The sequence below is a fragment of the Sus scrofa genome, chromosome 2, assembly GCF_000003025.6.
Source record: "Sus scrofa isolate TJ Tabasco breed Duroc chromosome 2, Sscrofa11.1, whole genome shotgun sequence".
Taxonomy (NCBI): Eukaryota; Metazoa; Chordata; class Mammalia; order Artiodactyla; family Suidae; genus Sus; species Sus scrofa.
Window position 1 is genome coordinate 18,957,553 of NC_010444.4, and position 25,578 is coordinate 18,983,130.

The 25,578-nt window shown below is 37.7% G+C and overlaps 1 protein-coding gene across 2 annotated transcripts in view; it reads right to left on the bottom strand.

The window, feature by feature from the left end:
* The window catches only part of API5 (apoptosis inhibitor 5), a 31,974-nt gene continuing 11,105 nt past the window's right edge, over nt 4,710-25,578 (bottom strand). The window contains exons 4-14 of one of the 2 annotated variants that reach the window (XM_005660984.3): nt 25,304-25,369; nt 24,357-24,508; nt 23,159-23,365; nt 22,778-22,882; nt 21,444-21,533; nt 17,862-18,043; nt 16,876-16,969; nt 14,968-15,024; nt 13,233-13,309; nt 12,171-12,307; nt 4,710-6,835 (exon numbers count right to left, since the gene is read on the bottom strand). In XM_005660984.3, the coding sequence (XP_005661041.1) occupies nt 6,813-6,835; nt 12,171-12,307; nt 13,233-13,309; nt 14,968-15,024; nt 16,876-16,969; nt 17,862-18,043; nt 21,444-21,533; nt 22,778-22,882; nt 23,159-23,365; nt 24,357-24,508; nt 25,304-25,369 (1,190 nt within the window). In that variant the 3' untranslated portion in view covers nt 4,710-6,812. Of the gene's footprint in view, nt 6,841-12,170; nt 12,308-13,232; nt 13,310-14,967; nt 15,025-16,875; nt 16,970-17,861; nt 18,044-21,443; nt 21,534-22,777; nt 22,883-23,158; nt 23,366-24,356; nt 24,509-25,303; nt 25,370-25,578 lie in introns of both variants that reach the window. The other variant, XM_003122856.4, reaches the window with a different exon arrangement.

Genomic DNA, 25,578 nt, shown 5'->3' on the forward strand with positions numbered 1-25,578 from the left:
TGTTAGCATCTGAGGACAGGAAACATTTCCTATGCTAATCTATTTTTATCTTACATAAAGCTTCCATAAATAAGTGGTTAGTTTGTTGACTTAGTTTTTTAAACCCGCTAAAAGGTGGCTTTCCCATTTTTTGTTGCTCACATAAAATTGTTGCTGCCAATTTTCTACAGCCAAACAGATCATTTGTTACTCTTTTATTCTGTTGTTCTAAAACCTGATATTCTTTTTTCCAGATTAAGAACGTATTTTCTCTGTTAGCTTAGAGAAAACCTGTATAAGATAGTAGTTATCAAAATTGCTGATAATCTCTAAATTATGGTTCAGTTCTTAGTTGAACAAATGATAGGAAAACCCATAACTGCATGTAATTTGGTGTTTTAACAAAGTATTTTAGCAAATAGTTCCTTTAATTTATTACTGTCATAAATTATAGAAGTTTTGAATCTGGGAATTGGACAATGATAGAATGACCTTTCTGGATTATTAATTTCTCCTTTGGGCATTTTATTTGAGTGTTGCAAAGGATCTCTATACTGTTTATTCCTTCTTACTTACAATATAAATATTCCTAAGAAAGTTGACACCCTACTTTAAATTCTATTAATTGTTTTTTGCTTCATAGTAAACCATACTAAATCTTTGTGGAATAAATTTTAAGCTGTAAGACATGATTTACTATATTTCAGTTTTTTGTCTGGACTCAGCTGGTGGTTCTGCTTCTCCTGCCACTGGTTGGGGCCACTCATAAGGTTGCATGCATTCAGCTAGGACCTTGGCTGGGCCTGGAATGTTCCCAAATGGCTCCATTCATGTCTAGCACTTTAGCAGGAGTGGCTAAAATGGCCAGGGTGGCTGGACTTCTTTCTCTCAGTCCGGGTAATTGCAGAGGCTTCAGGGCTCCAAAAGAATAAAAGTAGAAGCTGTAAGGCTCCTTGAGGGCCAGGCCCAGAAGTTGTAAAGTGTCACTTCTGCATTCTATTGGTCAAAGAAAGTAGCAAGGCTAGCCCAGATTTAAAGGGAAATGGAAATAGACTCATCTTGCTAAATGAAGCAGCATGTTTGATCTGAAGTAGAAGGAATTATTGGTAGCCTAGTACATATAGTTAATTCCTTTAGTGATTTTGAATTGGTGAGGGTTGAAGGGGTGGATAGGAAAGGGGGCTGGTTATTACAGGAAGGGCTGTACAGGTGTATCTCCCCAACAGCTATATGCAAAATGAAGAGGACTTTCAAATGGGAGACAGAGGATACCTAAATAGTAATTTCATTAGAGATTATAAAATATGGCAATTTCATTTAGAAATAGTTTGCCAAATAGATCAGGCAGTCTGAAGCATGAGAACTACTTTGGATGAGACCAAGTATCAAATCAGCCCTGCATTCTAACTCACAGTGACACCAGGGCTGCTCTGAAGATAACATGATAGCTGGCCTCAAAAGAATTTCCCTGATACAAACTTACCAGCCATTAACTTATCCAAATCATCGCAACTGTTAATGCTTTTGGGGAGGACAGTTTCTATGGAGTGGCTGTATTATGAGCATTCAATCTGTATAAAGTTTAAGGTCATACCCACCGCCACCCCCCAGCTTTTATTCTCTCACATACATCCAAGTTTTGATATGCTAATTTTTATGGTTAAATCCAAGTTTATTCAAACCTGTAGTGAGTTTGTGCTTTCTTATTTATCACTTTATAGCATATTAAGTCTTAGATTTTCCTCATAGAAATACAATCCCCTCATCTTTTATTTGTTCTTTTCAGTTCCTCTTCTACTTAGGTATTTCTTGCAGAATACAAACTGGAACTGTATGTAGTAATCTATCTAGGCTTTGTCTCAGATCCTGTTTCTAATGTCAGCTCTTTAAAATGACCAGAATTTTGATTTTCTTATTTGTGGCTGTATTGGTTTTAGGGAATAAATGTACAATGTCTAGGAATAAGTCTATAATTTCCTAGGATTTTGATAAATTAGATTTCATTTGTCTAAGTTTTAGTTTCTATCACACTTGCTAGAATTAAATCCCACTTGCTGTTTTCTACCCACCGGAACTTATTTGTGGGCCTCCTACGGTTTTGGAGGAAGGATTGTGAGCTGAGGGAGCACATGGGTATGGATGGTCCTGTACCTAACTAAGGTGGAAAGACTTCCCCGAGAGAATGAAATCTAGTCTGATGTGAGCAAGGAATCAGCCAGGTGAATGGGAGAGGGAATCAGGGAACAAAGGTTTTCCAGAGGAAACCTGCCCTAGTGTCATAAAGGGTAAGGTGCCTTTGAATTATTGAAAGTAGTTCACTATAGGTGAGGAATTTAGTTCTGAGATCAAGATTAGGAGCTTGAGAGTTTTGAAAGGTCTTTTTTTTTTTTTTTTTTTTTTTTTTTAGCATAACCTGGTATATATTTTTTTCCGTTCTATACTCATGGCCTGGTATTCTTAAAGCCAAGTGTTCTGCACCTTGTACTGCCTCCATTTCAATACCTTTCCTTGACTTTTTTTGTTTTTTTTAGGGCCACAACTGCGGCACATCGAGGCTCCCAGGCTAGGGGTCTAACGTGAGCTACAGCTGCTGGCCTACGCCAGAGCCACAGCAACATGGGATCCGAGCCTCGTCTGTGACCTACACCATAGCTCACTGCAACACCGGATCCTTAACCCACTGATCCAGGCCAGGATTGAACCCTCAACTTCATGGTTCCTAGTTGGATTTGTTTCCGCTGCGCCACAACAGGAACTCCATCAATACCTTTCCTTGAGATCTTCAGTAGGCTGGCTCCAAATCATCATCCAAGACTGAGCTCAAAATGAATTCCCCAGACATTTTCTAACCATACTTTCTATGCTTGCTCTTAGAAATTATCACAGTAGAATGCTTCAGTGTCCTCGTAGCACTTCTCTCTGAAATCAGCTTATTAATCAGGCTCTGCATTATGGAATGTGAACTGCATGAGTCTGTCTTGTTCACCACTGCATCCTCAGCATAGAACACTGCCTTTTACTTTTTATTTACTGAAAGCTTACTAAGTACCAAGCACTGTTTTAAATGCTTGCAGTTGCCAGTGAGCAAAATCTAAAAATCCTTACCTTTGTGGCATTTTATCCACATTACATTTTGCCAGGGGGAGACAGAGTAAAAATACAGGTAAATTATATAGTATAATTAGGATAGTATGTTAGATTGTTGGCAAATGCTTCAGAGAACATAGAGTAGGGTAAGTGGGACTGGCGCCCTGGCAGGGTTGAGGGGGCACTGCAGTATTAAATAGGATTCCCTGAGGTGATCTTTGAGGAACTGAAGGAATAGAGTTAGACAAGCAGCTATGTGACTAAAAGGAACAGCTAGTGCAGATTCTAAGACAGGAGTGTGTCTTTGCTTAGCCTGCATTAAGCCAACTGACTGGGGCAGAGTGACAGAGGGGGAAGAGTAGCAGTGGAGGTCAGAAATGAAAAGCCATGGCAGTGCTTCTGATTTTTATTCTAAAATGAGGAGTCATTAAACGGCTTCAAGTAGAAGGATGGACATTTCTTTGCTGCTGTGTTTAGAACAGACTATAAAGAATCAAGTATAATAGCTAGGAGATCAATCAGGAGCCTACTATGAAACTCCAGGCAAGAAACGATGGACATAGAAAAACCTTCAGCTTTAGAACCCTCCTAACCACCCTTGCTACTACTGCTGGCCTATGCCACAGCAACGCAGGATTGGAGCTGCATCTGTGATCTATACCAGAGCTCACAGCGATACCAGATCCTTAACCCACTGAGCAAGGCCAGGGATTGAACCTTCATCCTTGTAGATGCTAGTCAGGTTCCTTTCCACGGAGCCATGATGGGAATTCCAGGAAGACTTTTTAATAAAGGCTAGTAGTCAAATTACAAAGTTGTTTTACATATTAAGGAAGGAAATTATTTCATAATAATTTGGCAAGTATCTAATGTTTTGCTTTGATAGAAAGAACCGAATCCTTCTTTCAGAAGTGTATTAGCCTCTAAAAATAAATGCAAGGGAGTTCCCATCGTGGCGCAGTGGTTAACGAATCCGACTAGGAACCATGAGGTTGCGGGTTCGGTCCCTGCCCTTGCTCAGTGGGTTAACAATCCGGCGTTGCCGTGAGCTGTGGTGTAGGTTGCAGACGTGGCTCAGATCCCGCGTTGCTGTGGCTCTGGCGTAGGCCGGTGGCTACAGCTCCGATTCAACCCCTAGCCTGGGAACCTCCATATGCCGCGGGAGCAGCCCAAGAAATAGCAACAACAACAAAAGACGAAAAGACAAAAGACAAAAAAAAAAAAAATCTTTAAAAATAAATGCAAGGAGTTCCTGACTAGTAACCATGAGGATGTGGGTTCAATCCCTGTCCTCAATTAGTAGGTTAAGTATCAACGTTGCTGTGAGCTGTGGTGCAGGTTGCAGACACTGCTGGGAACCTGTGTTGCTGTGGCTGTGGTGTAGGCCAGCAGTTGTAGCTCTAATTTGACCCCTAGCCTAGGAACTTCCATATGCTATACATGAGGCCCTGGCCCTGGGAGGGGGGGAAATTCCAAAAGGATGAAAATTAAAGATAACTTGCAATACTGAACTCCCTGAAGGCAGAGCAGTCTTTGTATTTTCATGGTCTAACACTGTGTTTGGCACATGAGAGGCAATCGATAAATGTTTAATAAATATCCAAGAATCTGAAGCTATAATCATAACACAACAAGACAAAAAACAAAATTACAAAAGGAAATTTATTTCAAAAGCATAAGGGAACATTTACATTTGAACAAGGTGATAAACAGGTGTCTTGCAAAAGAAAAAAAAAATCCATGAAGTTTTTCTTTCAAATTTTTGAAGCAAAAATAACCTAAGTTGTGCACTATTGCCTTAGGAAAGGGAAGGGGAACAATGAGGTGGTAAAGGATGGAACATGGTCAACTTAATATCAAACATGAGAAAGTAAAGTCACTTCTGCTCAGCTTTGAGTTTACAAATATTAAAAAGAAAAAGAGAAAAAATTACACAATGTTCAAATTTAGATAACTGTAGTCCCAATACAGCTTCTGTACTTGAAATGGCTTTAGGCCAGTGGCTGAACTGCCTCTGAGGTCCAGACTACCTGGTCACAGTTTTCAAATGGCAATTCCATGTTCCTATGCCTGCTCAGATTCCAAGGGAGCTCAGGTTTAGCTCACAATCTTTCGGAATGTTTATAGAGATTATTGCCACCACTCCAGAGTCAAGCCGACAGACTTCTTTGCTCACCCGCATCACTCTAGTCTTTAAAAAATATTTTCCCCATAAACATGTGCAGTCTGTTAAGACTGTTAGGGGTTTTTGCTTCTCCCCCCAATGTAGAGGTAACAGTAATAAAGACACCTGCCTTGGAATCACAAACTATTCCTCAAAAAATATGTCAAACTACTAGAAAATGTCACTCAGGCATTGGATTTGAATAGCAAACTTGAGGGAAGATTAACTGTGGAACAAAAATATATGAAACATTCAAATGCAGAGCAAAGGGCCTATGCTACTAAAAATGCCCATGACATTAAACACTCCACAAACCCCCCATCTGTTGTTTAACCTAAAGATTCTATTGGCTAACTTATACAATAATTTTGATTAATAACCTGAGAAGTTAAAATCTTGAAAGTGGCAAAAGCAAACTGAGAGAGCACCCCCCTTACTTGTTGGTATACCAGGTTACCAAGTCACTTTTCCTAGGCTGCTCTGGTTATTAAGTCCCCAAATTCTAAATTATTCTATCTCATCCTGTAGAAACCTATATGTACATCAGATTCAATATTTTGGCTGTATTTCTCCAACAGGGATCTCTAAATTTATCTTTGAAAATGCAGCCTTTATTTATTTTTAGTTTTAAATAACAATAATCATGTAAGTGCAACTGACTCAAAAGCCCTCACTACTGGGAGGAAAACTAGATAACAAGTTAATAATGGATTCAGCCTCAAAAGGATAATCACCGTGTCAAAGACTACCCGTTCCTGGAATTTTAAAAAATGATTTATATTGTGTAGTCAAGTTTCACAGCATGCATATATATATATACACACACACACACAGATATATGCTCATGTATGTATGTATATTATACACACACATTTCTATGCAAATTGTAAGATCCCATATTCAAAAGTTTATATCACAACATATGGAGAAGAGTTAAGTAAGCAGTGCAAAGCAACTTCCTCCTTAAAAATGTAATGTCATTTCTACATTTTAAGAAAGCTGATAAGTATTTTGCTTTTCTGACACAAGGCAGGAATGCTGCACCACTGCCTAGCAGCTTCATTAAATAACAATGAAAACAAAATGTTAAGACTGGTCATTACTCTTCTCCATATGTTGGGGAGGGAGGAAGAGGGGACAAGAAAGTCAGTAACCTTTCAAAACTGATGGTCTTTACCAGTTATCAGAAATGGACTGAATTTCATTACATATTAGATTTGAATAGCTCTTCTCAATAACAAATTATCAAGATGTTTAAAATATTCACAATATGAAGTATGAATAATGATGATACTGCAAAAACAAGTCAAGATTGCGAACAAAGCATCCAAAAATATCGCTGTGGTTTTACCTTGGACACAACCATGGTCTGTTACAAAAGTAGATCATACATACAAAGGTATAAAGAACATTAAGTTTTTAGCTGAAGGCAGCAGTCTTTTTAAAGGGACATCCCCGGCAATCCAATGAGTAGTAGAATTTTAGTATATTAAGCTCACGGCAATGCTGAAGAATTTGACTTCTTACTCAGTAGAGTCTTCCTCGACTACGATTTCCTCGTGCTCCCCAACCTCGGCCACCTCTACTTCCCCTGAAGGCTCCTCTCTGCTCTACGAAAAAGCGAACAAGGATTTAGGTCTTGTTCAGGATTTCATGGGAAAGCAAACACAGAAGAAATGCAGCTTAGACCTTTGAATGTAACAGTAGGCTCTAGAAAAACAGCACTGGTATTTTGCTGGTCCATCTACAAATTCAATTTGTACATAAAATCAGGGCATCCTACACAACAAAGCATTTATGGCAAGGTGCCAAATACATTCATTGTAGTTACTCAATTAAATATATCCCATTAACAAAGATATGTCAAGGTGACAATTACAGTAACTATGTTAGTTCTTTATTTTAGTGTCCCACTACTAAAGATAATTAATGAAACTATACAAATTTCTATACTTGGTAAGGAATTAACAAAAAAGCCACTAGCCTTCAAAAGTTAGTGCCACATGTGTAAAATATCTTAAGCTATCAATGATCAATTCTAAAAAATTAGGCTAGAATGAAAAATGTGTCTTGTTTATTTATTTATTTATTTTGCTTAGGGCCACACCCACAGCATATGGAGTTTCCCAGGCTAGGGGTCTAATTGCAGCTACAGCTGCCGGCCTATGACACAGCCACAGCCATGCCAGATCGGAGCCATGTCTGCAACCTACACCACAGCTCACAGCAATGCCGGATCCTTAACCCATTGAGCAAGGCCAGGGATTAAACTTGCAACCTCATGGTTCCTGGTTGGATTCGTTTTTGCTGGGCCATGATGGGAACTTCGAAAAATCTATCTTTCAAGTGCAATAGTCCATTTGTTTTAGTTACTGTATTTCAAAATAATGTTGATATAAATGCCAACACTTTATAGCTACACTGCTTTATAGCTACATATGAGCTGCTCACAGTGCTGCCAAAATGGTGATGTGTATACACAGTGTTTGGGTTACTCATGTAAATTAAGCATATCTTTTGCTGAAAAATAAAGTCACTTGTGTCATACGGTAGAATGAGTCTTTGATTTATTGGTCAGTCTGTTTTATAGCTCCAGAGAAATATTCCTCAGAGGAGTCCTTCCAGGGAAGAAAACTGATTGAAGTCATCAGCAAGGCTGGACTTTTTATTATACATAAATGAGTAAGAGTCTCAAACTTCTAATTCCAGAGATCTGATCTCCTTATTGGAACTTTCAAACTTCCTCATTGCAGCAGTCTTGTCAGAAACAGTAAAAACAATCTGGTGTTGCCATTTTTGATCCATAATTTTGGAGGCTTGAAAAATCCCTATTAAGTCCGTATTGTAATTCATTTTTTGCCATTATGGCTAGAAATACAGTTACCTTATTTGGGTGATGTTTTGTTGTCTCTATTTTTTTTTCCCCCTCCAGAAACTGACAGAAAACTAACTAGACCTTTCCTCAGCTTCCAATACTTACTTGTGTAACAGAATGTGATCTGATTTAAAGTCACTTCTCTTAACATATTTTTCTAAATTGATTGGTATGCAAACTATTTAAATGAAACCAGCAGGAGTTAACATACTCAGAAAATCAGAGGCAGTCTGTGGGTAAGAAACTTCCAGTGGTAGATGCAATGACTGTAGTGTATTATGGGAGTATAGCAACATTAACATAGCAACTTCTTTATACTCTTAAGTCCTGCATTTTTGACTGTTTAAGACTTGGCTTTGGAGTTCCCATATGGCGCAGTGGAAACGAATCTGACTAGGAACCATAAGGTTTCGGGTTCTGATCCCTGGCCTCGTTCAATGGGTTAAGGATCTGGCATTGCCGTGAGTTGCAGTGTAGGCCACAGATGCGGCTCAGATCCTGTGTTGCTATGGCTGTGGCTGGCAGCTGTAGCTCAGATTCGACCCCTAGCCTGGGAACCTCCATATGCCATAGGTGCAGCCCTAAAAAGCAAAAGCAAAAAAAAAAAAGGCTTGGCTTCATCCTGCATATTTTCCCCCGTCATACTCATTATAAAAACCATCATTTTCTTGGTTAACATTAATACACTTAACCAATTAAGACCCCAGAGCTATCATTATTAGCTCTAAGCTAACGGACTATTATATCTATCCTTTCAACTGTTTTTCAATTTTTTTGGGGGGGGGCACTCTTATAGCATGTAGAAGTTCGTGAACCAGGGATAAAACCTGTGCCAGAGCAGTGACTCAAGCTGCTGCAATGACAACAACAGATCCTTAACCCACTGCACCACAACAGAATTCCTCAATTTTGTTTCATTTTATTTTTGGTCTTTTTTTTAGGGCTGCACCCATGGCATATGGAAGTTCCCAACTGGAGCTGCAGCTGCCAGCCTACACCACAGCTATAGCAACGCCAGATCCGAGCCATGTCTGTGACCTACACCACAGCTCACAGCAATGCCGGATCCTTAACTCACTAAGCAAGGCCAGGGATCGAACCTGTGTCCTCATGGATACCAGTCAGGTTTGTTAACTATTGAGCCACTGCGGGAACACCCTCAATTTCAATATGAAGAACTCCCCTCAATTGTGCAGTTATATCTAATAAGTATATTAAATACACGCTATGAAGGTATTATTTCAAAAAGGTGATTATCTTTTGTACATTGGCTATTGCTTTTTGATCTGCAACTCATGCAGCCATTTCTATAGTACACTAAACTTTCTTTTTTCATCTAAGGGACTATTCTGCACATTAATGATCTTTTCAATGGTCTCAAGCTTACATTACTAACATTGCTCCTAATTAAAATTATACCTTAAAAATAAGTTGTGGGAACAAATACCACTTGATAAAGCAAGTAACAGAGACATTGGCTAGGAAAGTAATAAACTTAGATAGGAAAAGTCAAAATATGCCTGCATGGACTCAAAGAACAATCACAAATTCTGGCTCTTTCTCTGTAGTGAGCAAGTTCAGGCCCATGACACTGACACAATTTATTCTGTTTGCAATAGACTTGTTCACTGTAATAAGGCAGTGACATTAATATTAACTGGTTTCTTTCTAACACAAAAGAAGTAAATATTCCAATCCCTCAGTGTATATGACTAAAAAAAATAAAAAGAAAGAAAGAAAGAAAGAAATCCCCATGCAACTAGTCTTTCCTAGAAAAATAAAACTGAGCTTGGCTGACATAGAAAAGTGGAATTACTATGACTTTGCCAAATGTGGATAATAAAATCTATGTATTAAAGACTTAAAGAACACAAAACATTTTTTCCCCTGCAATTTTGAAGCAACACTGACTTCCCAGAAAAAAAAAAAAAAAATCCAACATTGTTTCTCCTTCTTCCTGATCCAGTTCCCTAAAGACATAAAAAAGGTAGAAAAAATCTGAGGTATATAGGTCCACCAATTCTCATCTGTAGTACTGAGAACTGTTTCCAACTGAATGGGTGAAAGCTCTTCAAATTGTTATTGTGAGGCTATTTCTGATACATTCAACTCCCAAATACAAAAATACTAGCAGAAATTTTGTCACTACTTTCTAACAAGAACGATCAGAGTTTAGGTTGCTTTGTAATTCAATTTATAACAAGCACTCCAATTATCAGGTTGACTCCTATAGGAATATTAAAGTTATTTGTATTAGACACAAAAGACAATTAACAGGCAGGTTTGTATTGCCCTTCTATTACTTTGACGACCACAGAACAAGAGAAGTGGGAAGTGACTCCGGATTTTTGTCCTGAGTAAAACTGCTTATTTTTTTCACATTGATAATTTTTAAAAAAATCACAAAGAACCTAAGGCTTTGCATTTTTCACATCTTTCTCACTATCAGGCAGGCAATGAATTTCACAGGGCAGAAACCTCATAGAAACTCAGAGTAACTGACCTGCCTAAGTGAAAATGAATACAATTCTCTATGTATTGCCATAGCTCTTGATGCTTTCATTTAAGCCAAACGAAGTTAGTAATCTGATTGTAAAGACAATTCTGATAAAAACTGAAAAAATCATACAAGTTGACAGAGGACAGTATTTGGTGCAATGAAGTAACAAAGTATTTCCCATTTACAAAATGCATTCAAAAATATTTTTTAGGAGTTCCCGTGGTGGCTCGGTGGTTAACGAATCCAACTAGGAACCATGAGGTTGCAGGTTCGATCCCTGGACTTGCTCAGTGGGTTAATGATCCAGTGTTACCGTGAGCTGTGTAGGTTGCAGACTTGGCTTGGATCCCGTGTTGCTGTGGCTCTGGCGTAGGCCAGTGGCTACAGTTCCGACTGAACCCCTAGCCTGGGAACTTCCATATGTTGCAGGAGCGGCCCTAGAAAAGACGAAAAGACAAAAAGACAAAAAAAAAAAAAAAAAAAAAAAAAAAAGTTTTTTAAAGTTATTAAGCTCTATGTTATCCCAATTTTTCAGATAGGAAAAGAGGCTAAGAGCTGCATATTTACCTATTATTATATAAGTAAAAGAGTTCAGTAATCTTTTTTATACTAAAGTTTCCTCAAAGAGTCTGATTGGAATAGAAAGGTTCATTTCATAATCTAAAATTGCTTTTCTATAATCTATTTACTCAGATATTAGAGGAATTTAGCCACTGAAGGAGGAATTTACTTATGTCACAATCATCTCACCATGAAAACAATTAAGAGTATATGCTTCCAAATGTACTTTTGGGGGAATAATTACTACAGAATTAATTCTGATTTGTAATTAAGACCAATCACAAGCATGTTTAGTTCCTAAGGTTAAAATCAGTCTTAAGCAAGATTAAGGATCTGAGTCAGTGATATCTTTGTCTATTCTTCTTTAAAAAGATTATGAGGATATGAGCCAATGAAACAAACCACTTCTGAAGTGAACAGCCCCAGGAGAGACTGGGCTACTTGGAAGCTCTCCGGCACCACCAGCTAAAGCCAGTAAAAGGACTCCCTTCTGAGCAGTGAGGAAGATTGCAATAGGACACATCTTCCTCGCTAGGTGATGTTTTAACATCTGACTCTGCCTTCTCCTTCTAAAGCAGTACAGAAGATGGGAGGACAAGCAGTAGGCTGACAAGGGCCAAGAAGGATCATTAATTCTGCATCTGCCAGAAGCTCTCCATTCCTGAGGGAGAATGCACAAAATGTCTTTCCTGGAAGCTAAAATAGGGAAAACTAGGAAGAGATGGTTCATGCAATCTTCCTACCTTTTTTTCTATTGGCTCTTCTGAATACAAGAGGCATATTTTTCTAAATTCTTAGTGTTACATGCTTAAGTCAGTGAGCCCTCAAGGCTGGGTTAGAAAGGAATGGGATACATTGTTTCCCCAACAGTTCAAGTTTTCAAGCTAACTCAAAAAGTCACTTGAAAGAGTTATGATACTCTTTTTAATTAGTAATTAAAATCAAGCACAACACAATTTCTGCCTAGTCTTTCATACAGCTTATACCCAAACGGAAACGCTCACCATAATTAAAGTTGCCCAAATTGCTGCTATATTTCCCACTAGGAGGATTATAAATCTGCCTGGCATCCCTTTTTGGTCCTGTTGGAGGTTTTTTGGGTGGTGAACCTGAAGTTGTATCTTCATTGGCTCTCTTTTGCCTATAACAAAAAGAAGAAGAGCAATTTAAAAAATGGTTTTATAATAGAAGCTATCAATATATTTGTAATTTATCACACTGGTTACAAAAGACATCTTAAAGATGACAGTCACATCAGAAAAAAGGAAATGACATTCTGATGTCATCAAATTAACTGTGCTTTTTAAAAATGCAGCCATTGTTAGAGGGGTATTTATAAGACTTTAAAACACTTTGAAGTATGTACCTTCAGAGGTCATATACAAGTGACTCATCTTATAAAACTTGTCCATACGGTATAATTAGGTTCTAGAAATACAAACAAGCCTGAAAATTCCAGGGTTGTAATTTCACCCATTTATTTTATAAATACTAGATTAGATTTTACATTTTTAAGTCATGCTTCTAATAGTCATATTTTAACATCTTACAAAAACTCATTTAACTAATGTACCATTTTGTACAGAAATATATTATCTGAATTCCAACTTTTTACATCCATAAATCATATATTAGAATGCTTTAATCCCTTTTAGAAATGTTTCTTTTTTCTTTCTTTCTCCCTTCCTTCCTTCTTTTATTTTTTTGTCTTTTTAGGGCCGCATCTGCAGGATATGGAAGTTTCCAGGTTAGGGGTCAAATTGGAGCTATAGCTGCCAGCCTACACCACAACCACAGCAACACATCCAAGCCAAGTCTGTGGCCTACACTGCACTCACAGTAATGATGGATCCTTAAGCCAATGAGTGAGGCCAGGGACTGAACCCATGTCCTCATGGATACTAGTTGGGTTCGTTACCACTAAGGCACAACAGCAACTCCTTTGAAATGTTTCTTAAAGGTAGATCTGAGACATCTCTACGTCTCCCATTTTCTTGGTCAGTGCCCTCTTGATTAATAAACCTTTCTCTGCTCCAAATGCAAAAAGGAAAAAAAAATTTTCTTACCCAATTTCAACCTTCTGTACAGGTTTCCAGGATAATGTTACTGTGCTCTTATAAGAAGGAGGAATGTGGAAGAGATCCTAAAGAGACAAAATTAGAGATTTCTAATGTATTTCATGCTGTGGGGAGTAGTGATAAGGGTTGGAAACGGAGAAACATCTTAATTTTTTTAAGAGAGGAAACTAATTTATCCTTCTTGCTTTTGTGCCAGTGACTAAAATAATGACCTAAACACCCCCCCAAAAAAACAAAAAACTGCGAGAGAAGTAAACAGTGACAATTTTGTTTACAAATTACATCCTCGTTTATGTTATTTTGTATACATCACTTAAGAAACTGCAACTAAGTTTCTGAATATCATTTCAAGTCACAGGACAAAATACCAGTATTTATAAACCTTAATAAAGTCCACAAGTTATTTTCTTTTGCACAGAGAGTCATTTGATTTGCTTTAAAGAAAATACTATGGTGTAATCTGCATTAGCTTCTGCAGATTTTTTTTTTTTGCTTTTTAAGGCCACACCTGAGGCATATGGAGGTTCCCAGGCTACAGGTCGAATCGGAGCTACAGCTGCCGGTCTACACCACAGCCGCAGCAATGCCAGATCCGAGCCGAGTCTGCAACCTACATCACAGCTCATGGCAACGCCGGATCCTTAACCCACTGAGCGACGCCAGGGATCGAACTTGCAACCTCATGGTTCCTAGTTGGATTTGTTTCCTCTGCACCATGACGAGAACTCCAATACTGTTAATTTATAGTATCAGGTGAAAGATAATAAATTTTTTGTATGAGTGGGTCACTCTGCTATACAGCAAGAAATTGACAGAACATTGTAAATCAACTATATTTTAATAAAGGGAAAAAAAGAAAAATACCTTTTATAAACCAAAAATCCCCCAACCAACTTATAGTATCAAAGGATAGCTACTTTGTTGTGATTCCTTTTTTGTTCTCTCAGGTTTAGTTTTTTGTTTAGGCTAATAGATACTTGGGGAGGGTAAACAGAACTGAGGGATATGGCTTAAGGGTAAGGTACACCTTAGTCTACAGTATGGAAAACTCTCCATTTATTACATAGACAAGTTAACAGAACAGACCACAGGACAATTCACGTGCCACAGAGGACTGGCCATTCTTAGTGTAAGCAAAGCAGGATTTGATTGGCCATTCAAAACGACCTGACAGCATTAAAACCACCAGAACTTAAGCCAATGAAATTCCTAAGTCTAAATCTATCTGCTCCAGATGTTCTTCTTGGGTCAGAAGAACTCTGTATGCTTCCCTTTGTTTGCAGTATCTTCTGCAATAACTTTTATTATTTTACTTTACTTTTTCTGTCTTTTTAGAGCTGCACCCGCAGCATATGGAGGTTCCCAGGCCAGGGGTCGAATCAGAGCTGCAATCACTAGCCTATGCCACAGCCACAACAATGCTAGATCCCAGCCAAATCTGCGGCCTACACCACAGCTCATGGCAACACTGGACCGTTAACCTACTGAGCAAGGACAGTGGGTTTTAACTTTTAAATAAATAAAACTGTATTATTTTATAATAGCTATAAGAATGTCACTTGGTATTATAAAAGGCATAAAGATAAAGCTTTATAAAGGCCAAATGTCTGGAATGCAATGGTATATCTCTCCTCAACCAGTACCATTATAGACATAAAGACACATGAAAACCTCTTGCACTAACTTTCTAGCTAGCTGGGATAAGTAAGACAGGAAGACTTACCTTGATTAAAACATTGATATTATTTGTTATTTTCAATGCAACAACTTTAATCTTGTTCTGCAAAAAAAAAAAAAAAAAAAACTAAATTAAATTAAAATGCCAGTAATTTTTATGATGCATATTTCATTCCCATACAGAACTTGAATAATTCCCCTTCTCTTCTAGAATCATTTCTACAGTTAGAGAAATCCTGGGTGTGGAGATATATATATACACATACACATACATATACAATACATACATACACACACACACACTTTTTTTTTTTTTTTTTTGCTTTTTAGGGCTGCATCTGAAGCATATGGAGGTTCCCAGGCTATTGGACCTACAGCAGCCGGCCTACGCCATAGCCACAGCCACGTCAGATCCAAGCTGCGTCTGCAACCTATGCCACAGCTCATGTTAACAGTGGATCCTTAACCCACTGAGCGAGGCCAAGGACCGAACCCACATCCCCATGGATACTAGTTGGATTTGTTGCCTCTGACCCACAACAGGAACTCCACTTGGTTTATATTTACAGATAATGCTTATCCCTATTTCTCGACTCTAAACAAGTACAGAAATGTCAAAGGAAGCAAAAAATCTTTATATTCCTCTGACAGGTTAGAACATTAAATTGTTGTATCTATAATTTACTTGGAAAACAAATAACGGACAGGTCATGGGAATAGCAGTTGTTTTAAAAGATATCAGTTTAAGTTATAGGAAGACAAAATGAAAACATAAATATTTCATTAGGACCAGGATGAAGATTGATCAAAAAAACAGGTAAGATCAAGGAAAGCCAAACCATAGTTTGGTATAGGATTGGAAATCTACTCTTTTTTTTCTAATATACATTAATATTTGGGTTTCAAAAAGATGAAATTAAAAAATATCACAACTGGGAATTCCTGTTGTGGTACAGCAGAAATGAATCCAACTAGGAACCATGAGGTTGCAGGTTCGATCCTGGCCTTGCTCAGTGGGTTAACGATCTGGCATTGCTGTGAGCTGTGCTATAGGTCACAGATGTGGCTTGGATCTGGCATTGCTGTGGCTCTGGCGCAGGCTGGGGCAACAGCTCCAATTTGACCCCTAGCCTGGGAACTTCCATATGCTGCGGGTTTGGCCCTAGAAAAGGCAAAAAGACAAAAAAAAAAAAAAAACAAAAAAAACAAAAAAAACTAGCTGGGGCAGTGGGTTAAGGATCCGGCATTGATACAGCTGTGGTGTACGTTGCATCTGCGGCTCTCAGATTCGATTCCTGGCCCTGGAACTTCCATATGCCCTGGGTGCAGTGGAAAAAAAAAAAAAAAAAATCACAACTGTTAAATATTCTTTTTTTTTTTTTTTTTTTTTGTCTTTTTGCTATTTCTTTGGGCCGCTCCCACGGCATATGGAGGTTCCCAGGCTAGGGGTTGAATCGGAGCTGCAGCCACCAGTCTACACCAGAGCCACAGCAACGTGGGATCCGAGCCGCATCTGTAACCTACACCACAGCTCACGGCAACGCCAGATCCTTAACCCACTGAGCAAGGGCAGGGACCGAACCCGCAACCTCATGGTTCCTAGTCGGATTCGTTAACCACTGCGCCATGACGGGAACTCCACAACTGTTAAATATTCTTAAAAAATGTGCCGTTAATGGGATCCTAGTGAAAGACTGATATGTATCAAAGTTTGATAACACTGTTCACAAACACTGGAAACATTCAAGACACTTCAACAATAGACAAAAAGTTTTATATATTACTCAGCATGTAAATAAACTCGGAGTTTTCTGACATACCTTCAACTTAGACTTATATCATTAGTTTGAATAAAGTCGAATATTACATTTCAATATATGAATTCAGTCTGAATTTGTAATAAATAGTAGCTATTACAAAAATTTCCATACAAGATGTAACCCAGAATTCTTACCTCTTCTGTTTTTAAGGCCTCACCCGTTTTACCCTGGAGGGCCAAGCGAAGTTGTCTGATATAAACCTGCAGGCCCCGTGCAAAGTACTGCAGCCTAAATGAAGAAGTATTTGTTAATTAACAAATTATCACTTCGACCTTGTTTTTAACAAGAGACTGTGGTTGACTCATTTGCACTCAGGGTCCAATTTAAAAATAAAACAAAATTGCAGATTGGAGAATTTATTATAAACTCATATCAACTGCAAAGGGTCCGGAGTAATCTCTTTTTCAAATTTGTTACCAAGTAATTTGTGAAGAAAGGTGGTACTATAACTCCATCTTGCTGACTTCTAGGAACTGTGCTTAATAACATGACATCATTGTTTTTTTCATTTTTACAGTATTTTCCTGAGATGCCTGCTTCTGGTCAAATGTTTCACCAAATATTAAACCTCTGCCTTACCAAAGCACAGAAGATAATAACAGATGATACAGTGGCCAAGCATCTCAAAACTTAATATGTGAATTTGTTAGTGGAATGATTTAATATAAAGTATCTTCATGAAAACCACTTATATTGATTTCTCCAGTGCTGTTCCTCCAGCGCCACTATAAGATATTAATAGCAGCTGCAGTTTACTGAGTACCCACTATGTGCCAGGCGTTATGCTTAAAGCTTTTCATCCACTGTCTCATTTAATTCTCATAGCCCTACAAGGCAGCACTATTTATCAATAAATTTAAGGCTACAGATGTTAGGGAATCCACCCCAGATCATAAAGCAAGGGGGTAGATACAGAGTTCATTTTTGAAAAATGTGGATGTGTTATGTCACAATAGTTGTATGTTTATATGCATTCCTAGTTTGTGGATCTTCCATTCTTTTGCACTGTGGTTAGGCAGGGTGGGGAGAAAGCTTGTGTAACAATGAAAACAAAACCCAGGGAGCTTCAAGATAGTCTTCAACCTTTGTCAAGGATTGGGCCACTTTAATAATACCTCACCTGATTTTGAAATCTTTGAGCTTTTCTGCATTCAATTTGGCTGTTAAGAAATCTGGAAGTTTTCGGCCTAATTGGTGAAAGCTATACAACAAACATTCCACATAACTGAACTGCAGCTTGGGTTCTTCATTACCAGCATTCTCCCCATTTTCTGCTTCTTCTGGAGGGAGAGGCATGTACTCCTAAGAGATGAAAACATAGAGATGTATGCAATCTGCTCTATAAACATATATTCAAGTAATTATAAGGCATGCTTTTAAGACATGAAGCATTAAAAATTACCAAGATCAGAAATTTAGGTAAGATATCCCTTTCACATACTGGATCAATGGCCCTGCCTGTCAACTCTCCATATTAACGTACAGTACTACTATACTACTACTAGCATAGTGCTATCACTACTGCCAATGAGCATGAATGCAGCTAACATTTATTAGGCACCAGGCAAATGAAGCAACTGAAATTCTGAGAGCTTAGGTAACTTTACGATGGTGAGAAAGTTGGTAAGCTGAAGAGTCAGAATTCAATCTAGGTCTGACGTCAAGTTAATGCTCCTAAAACAGTATGGACGTTCCTTAAAAAACTAAAAACAGAGTTACCATATGATCCAGCAATCCCACTCCTGGGCATAAATCCAGAGAAAACTCTTATTTGAAAAGATGCATGCACCCAATGCTCACAGCAACACTATCCATAATAGACAAGCCATGGAAGGAACCTAAATGCCCACCAACAGATGAATGGATGAAGAAGATGTGGTATATATACATAATGGAATATTACTCAGCCATAAAAAAGAATCAAATAATGCCATTTGCAGCAACACGGATAGACCTAGAAGTTATCATAGTAAGTGAAGTAAATCAGATAAAGATAAATATCATACAATATCACTTATGTATGGAATCTAAAATATGATACAAATGACTTTATTTATAAAACGGATTCATAGACATAGAAAACAAACTTATAGTTACCAAAGGAGAAGGAGGGGGTGGAGATAAATTAGGAGACTAGGATTAGCAGATACAAACTATTATATATACAATACACAACAAGGTCCTACTGTATAGCACAGGGAACTATACTCAATATCTTGTAATGAGCCATAATGAAAAAGAATGTATATATGTATAATTGAATCACCAGAAATTAATACAACATTGTAAATCAACTAAACTCAAAAAAGAAAAAAGAAAAAAAAAAATCAGTGCTCCTAGGAAAAAAATATTTTTAAAATTTATATAAAAACAAAAAAGACCCCAAATAGACAAAGAAGTCCTGAGGAAGAGCAAAGCAAGAGTCATCACACTTCTTGATTTCTTGCTGTATTATAAAGTTAGTCATCGAAACAGTATATAGTACTGGCCTAAAAACAGACTAATGCAACAGAATCAAGAGCCCAGAAATAAACCCAAGCAGAGATGGCCAACTAATATTTGATAAGGGAGCCAAGAATATTCAATGGAGAAAAGATAGTCTCTTCGATAAATGCTGATGGGACAACTGGACATGCACATGTGAAAGAATGAAACCAGACATGTATTTTACACCACTCACAAAAATTAACTCAAAAAGCATAAAAGACCTAAGTGTAAAACCTGACACCATGAAATTCCTAGAAGAAAACAGGAATAAAGCACCTTGATAAGGGCCATGGTAATGATTTTTTGGATATAACATCTAAATCACAAGCCACAACATCAAAAACAAGTGGGACTACATCAACATCAAACTGAAAAGCTTCTATACAGCAAAATGAAAAGACAACTTGCAAAATGGGAAAAAATACTTGCAAAACCATGTATCTGACAAGGGGTTAATATCCAAAGTATATACATACAATTCAATGCAAAAAACCAAATAACTATATCAAAAAACAGGCAAAAGGATAGACATTTCTCTTAAAGATATACTAAAGGACAAGAGGTTCACGAAAAGATACTCAATATCACTAGTCATTAGGGAAATGCAAATTAAAACCGCAATGAGATATCAGCTCATACATATTAGAATGGCCATTATCAAAAGAACAAGAGAGAAAATAAATGCTGTCCTAAATGTGGAGAAAAGGGAACCTCTGCCAAAAAATGAAAAAATATGAGTTCCCGCTGTGGCACAATGGGATCAGTGGAGTCTCTGCAGTGTCAGGATGCAGGTTCAATCCCTGACCAGCACAGTGAGTTAAGGATCTGGCATTGCTGCAGCTGTGGCACAGACTGAGACTATGGCTTAGATCTGATCCCTGGCCCAAGAAACTCCATGTACTTCAGGGCAGTCAAAAAAGAAAAAAAGGACAGAAAAACAGAATCACCATATGATTCAGCAATTCTACTTCTAAGAATATACCTGAAGGAAAAGAAAATGCTAACTCAAAAAGATATCTGCGTGCACCCTCATGTTCATAGCAGCATTCTTTATATTGATATGGAATCAACCTAAGTGTGCACTGATGGATAAATAAAGAAGTGTGGTATGTATGTATGTATACACACACAAACTAGACTCACAGGAAGAGATCTAGTGGCTATCAGAGGAGGAGGGTGTGGGAGGTGAACTGGAGGCAGGTAGTCAAAAGGTACAAATTCTGAGTAACAAGATAAATAAGAACTAGGGATGTAATGCATAAAATTATGACTACAGCTAACACTGCTGAATGGTATGTAGGAAAGTTGTTAAGATAGTAAATTCTAAGCATTTTAATCACAAGGAAAAAACTTTTTTCCTTTTTATTGTATCTATACAAGAAGATGGATGTTAACTGTGGTAATCTTTTCACAATATATGTAAATCAAATCATGTTATAAGCCTTAAACTTACATAGTGATGTATGTCAGTTATTTCCCAATAAAACTGGGGGGAAGAAGGGGGTGAGGAAGGAGTCGATGCTCATTACCACTACATTATGCTAATTCCAAGTCTTTTCTGAACAGTGGTCTATATTGTTTAAGTATTGACTCTCTGCCTACAAAGTACTGCCAAAGACATTCAGTATCAGTGTTGTAACACCCCAGTAGGTACCACAGGTCTAAGAGCACAAGGTGTGGATGGTTCAATTCATGCTATGGGTTAAATGCTTATCCCTTTGTCAGTTACACAAGTGCCAGTTATACAAGTTACACAAGTGTCAGTTATACAAGTGTCAGTTATACAAGTGATCCAACAAGAGAATCGCTTGACTATGCTGATAATGATTTCATCAGATGGCCTATTTTCTCCACAATTATGACTTAAATGACTTTATTTCCAGGCTACTAAATCTATTTGGCCTTGGACAGCAAACTTGATGGTGATCTGGAACAAACATTAAAATATTTTGATAAAGGAATAGCAGAAAGACTTACTATATAAATCTTGTATTATAGTTTGTCTAAAGCATCAACAACAGAAGCAATGTCAAAGATTAACACAGATTTCTTTTTAAAAGTACACAACATGTAGGCTGAGCAGCTAAAAACATCTGCTAGAATTACCTAATCATTTCAAAAGCTAGTTCTCCATAATCTAGAAATTAATACTATATACTATTAGACTTTAGGGCTTTATACCAACTATGCCATAAGGAAAGAAAAAAGGTCTTACCAATAATTTATCAAACAGTTTCCTTAAATTTGTTTCTAGCTTTTCCATGTCACCACAGAATGAACTCATTTCAGCCAACAGTTTCAATACCTACAACACATAATTCACTGTTATTTGCATTCTTTTTTTGAATGAGTGGGGGCTGCAAGATAAGGATGATTGTAGATAACTACTTAAGACTGCTTATTTTTCAATTATGCTTTTACAGAATAATAGTGTTTGACCTGGAAATAACATTTAGAGGTTCAACCTTGTATTTTACTGCTGAGGAAACTGAAGAAAGTCAGAGATTATGTGACTCAGCAAATGTATGTGAGTGGCAGGGCAGACTCTTAACTCAGACCTCTTGACTCAATATATCTGTGAGAATAAGTAAGGAAAAGAACACGCGTGCCACTTTCTGCGACAGGTTAGTAATGTACAATGAAGAGACAATGAGCAAGAACTCTTAACAGCCAACAATTATTTGCTAACATTTAGGATGGGCCTCCTTTGTTATCAAACTTAATTTCTGGACACTAATTCAAAGGACTGGTAGTTGCTCTTATTTCTGAGGTTCATCTTTGCTTTACTCAGTTCCAGTGTGATAAGCCAAACCCAGGACAGGTGAAGCAAACTGCAGTCTTAGTGCACACTGAGACTCTTCTCTATCCCAAAGACCTACGAGGGAAATGGCACATACATTGCCATGTTTTCATTTCAACAATCATTATTAAGTGCTTTTCAGAATCAGGCTCTGCATTAGATTCTGGGGATTGAGAGAAGAATAAGGTTAGATGTGGGAAGATTAACGTAAAATATTACATATGCAGTGAAAAAAAATGTATATGTACATTACAGCTGAGATACAAAGTGGAGAGAGAAAAAGACATTTGTCTTATTCAGCTTAAATCTGACTCTATTAGTTAATAGAGACAGGAACTGTCATGACTGAACAATGGATTTACAAGTATTAAAGCTACAAAGTTAGAGAATGACCATAATGAAAACGACAGTCAATGCTTTCTCAGTGTAGCAAACTCTCACTGAATCCATGAAGAAATCCTACGTAATTAATCCTAAAACAGGTTACAAGCTGGCCACCACCAGGCCTTTAATCTTTTAGAAATGGGATTGAAGTTAGTGGTTTACATTTATGTTAAGATATGGAAATGCCTTTCCAGTGGTAAAAACAGACATTTTTGGAGTTCCTGTTGAGATACAGTCGGTTAAGGATCCAGCAGTGTCACTGCAGTGGTTTGGGTCGAACTGCTGTGGGGTGGGTTCGATCTCTTGGCCTAGAAACTTTCACATGCCACAGGTGTGGCCAAAAAATAGTAGAAATTTTCTCTTACCTCCAACTGTATATCGAGACCTTCCACTGGGGTAGTCAAGGAACTGAGGTTAGGGAGAACTTGCTCACAGAAATAAGTCACAAACCTTGTGGAATGAACATTTTTCTGTAAAAATCCAAAGAACATAGAGTTGTTTCTATATATTTATGTATTTTTTTCTCAAATATAATAGCAGAGTGTCATTCAATAAATGCTGAGTACCAGAGCATCAAGTACTACAGCTACAACAGCGTGCTTTCCCTACAGCACCACAGAAACAACCTCATTAGACTACTTCAGCGCTAAATGCAAAGGTCTGAGGAGAATGCTCAAGCGTCTAGCTATAGAAATGGAATCTAAACGAATAATCAAACTATCAGCTATGTAAAACAAAGAGCTCACAGAGAAGAGGGGTACCGCCTGCCGAGTGCACTGTAAGAGCCTATCCACGCAGTCAGGATCCGAGGGATTAAAGGTTTGTTCCAGGTCAGCCTGTTCAGCCACCAACTCTACAAGTTGCTGCCTTCCACTCACTGTCTGCAAGCTTTTTAAACCAGACAGTATCTTCATGAACAAGACAAATTCTTCACCAGTCACATCTTCTAGGACCTAGAAAGACACAATTCAGAATAGTTATTATTATTTTCATCACTTGAATGGGAAAGATCAATATTGAAACATCACAGCAAATTTATTTTGCAAAAGTCAGTTTGCTGCTAACGGTTCTGAAATATGAAAGACAGGACAACTTCTAGCTTCAGTCAATTTAGCTTCAGAATAAGCCATGAATTCTGTGTTACATTTTTTCCAAGGGGACAAAATTAGGTTCTCAGAAAATTTTATTTTATATATATATACAGCACAGATACACATATAGTACACAGATTTACAGTATATCTGTGGTATTAAAATTTCATGGGAATGTGGTTAAAGAAACAAATGTCTTAAAAGGCTCTCTAGAAAGTTCCCTGGTGGTCTAGGGTCTAGGATGCAAAGCTTTCACCGCTGTGGTCCAGGTTCAATCCCTGGTCTGGGAATTGAGATTCCACACTAAGCTGCTGCATGCTGCAGCCAAAAAAATAGTGATAATAAAAATTAAAAACAATAAAAAAGCTCTCCAGGGAGTGATAGCAAAAATTAAGATCAAAAATATTCTGCAGTAAACTATTAAATCAGATCAGTTCCCTATGGTTAAAAGCAACCTCGTTCACACTAATATGGTAACTGTACGCAAAACAGGAGACCATGCAAATTTTAAGTACTCCACATCAGTGGGTCTAATCCTTTCTGGGAGAAGGGTGGGAATTAGGTAAAATTTCCCAAAGGAACTGATTTGTTCAGAGAGCTGATGAACGCATAAATTTTGTGGATGATACCATAAAGGATTTAAATGTGATCAAACCCTTTAAATTAACACATTCATTCATCATTACAAGTGACCTAAGCACAAAATACAACATAAGAAAATCCTGAAGTTCTATGGTGGACCTTATGGGATATCATCATTTTATACACAAGCTACATACAGTTTGATGAACACTGCTAATTTCAAATAAGTTCTTGTGCATTAGAGTTCTACTAAATGATAACCGAAGCTTACCTTTTTGGATTCAGTTAGTATAAGTTCCTCTACTTCTTTTGTTAAGACTTCATCTGGTAAAGTCTTAAGTTTTGTAGAAAGAAACTTAATCGCTCGTTCTCTAACAATGTCCTCTCCTTGAAGTATTTGGCTGAACAAGCCACCTAAAGTCCCTGCAAAACAAAACAGTTGCATGTAGCAAGTCAATTCTACATAGTAATGAAAATTTCCAAGTTAAAATTTGAATTAGTTATTTCTTTTCAAGTGAGATAATTAATAAACATCCTGATCATCACTGATACTGGTTAAACTAGTTTGAAATTTCCCATAGCTCCAACCATAAGAGGGGTCATACACTTCTGCTCATGATTTCAGAATCAGCTTGAGTATGACATTTTTTTATTATTATTAATAATAAATTCATGTATTTTAGAAGAATTTCTTTATGTGGCAAAAAGAATTTTTCCAACACATATCTAAGGGAAAAGTTTGACCTGTTTTTGCAATTATTTTTGCTGGTTTTTTGAGTCACGAAAATCTTGGGCTAATCAGCCCTTTTTTTTTTTTTTAGAACATTTAGAATTTCTTTTTTTTTTTTTTTTGTCTTTTTACCTTTTCTAGGGCCGCTCCCGTGGCATATGGAGTTCCCAGGCTAGGGGTCTAATCAGAGCTGTAGCCACCAGTCTACGCCAGAGCAATGCGGGATCCGAGCCACGTCTGCGACCCACACCACAGCTCTCAGCAACACCAGATCGACAACCCACTGAGCAAGGCCAGGGATTGAATCCGCAACCTCAAGGTTCCTAGTCGGATTCGTTAACCACTGCCCCACGACAGGAACTCCAGAACATTCAGAATTTTTAAGAAATACATCTCTGGGTGAATCTCAGACTTTATTCCTCAAGTACTGCCAAACTCCCCAACTTTTTAGGACATCAAACATAATTCAGAACAAGAAGTGGCCTTACCTTTTGCATCCATCTTAAATATACTTAATAGGGCGTTGTTCACTAAGTTAAATTCTGCAGAGTCATCTAGATAGAGAAAAAGTGGTACAATATATAAAATAAAAGAAACATACTATGTACTTCATTTTCTTTTCTTTTTTTTTGGTCTTTTTAGGGCTTCACTCTTGGTATATGGAAATTCCCAGGCTAGGGGATGAATCAGAACTGTAGCTGCCGGCCTACACCACAGACACAGCAACACGGGACCGAGCTGAGTCTGTGACCTATGCCACAGC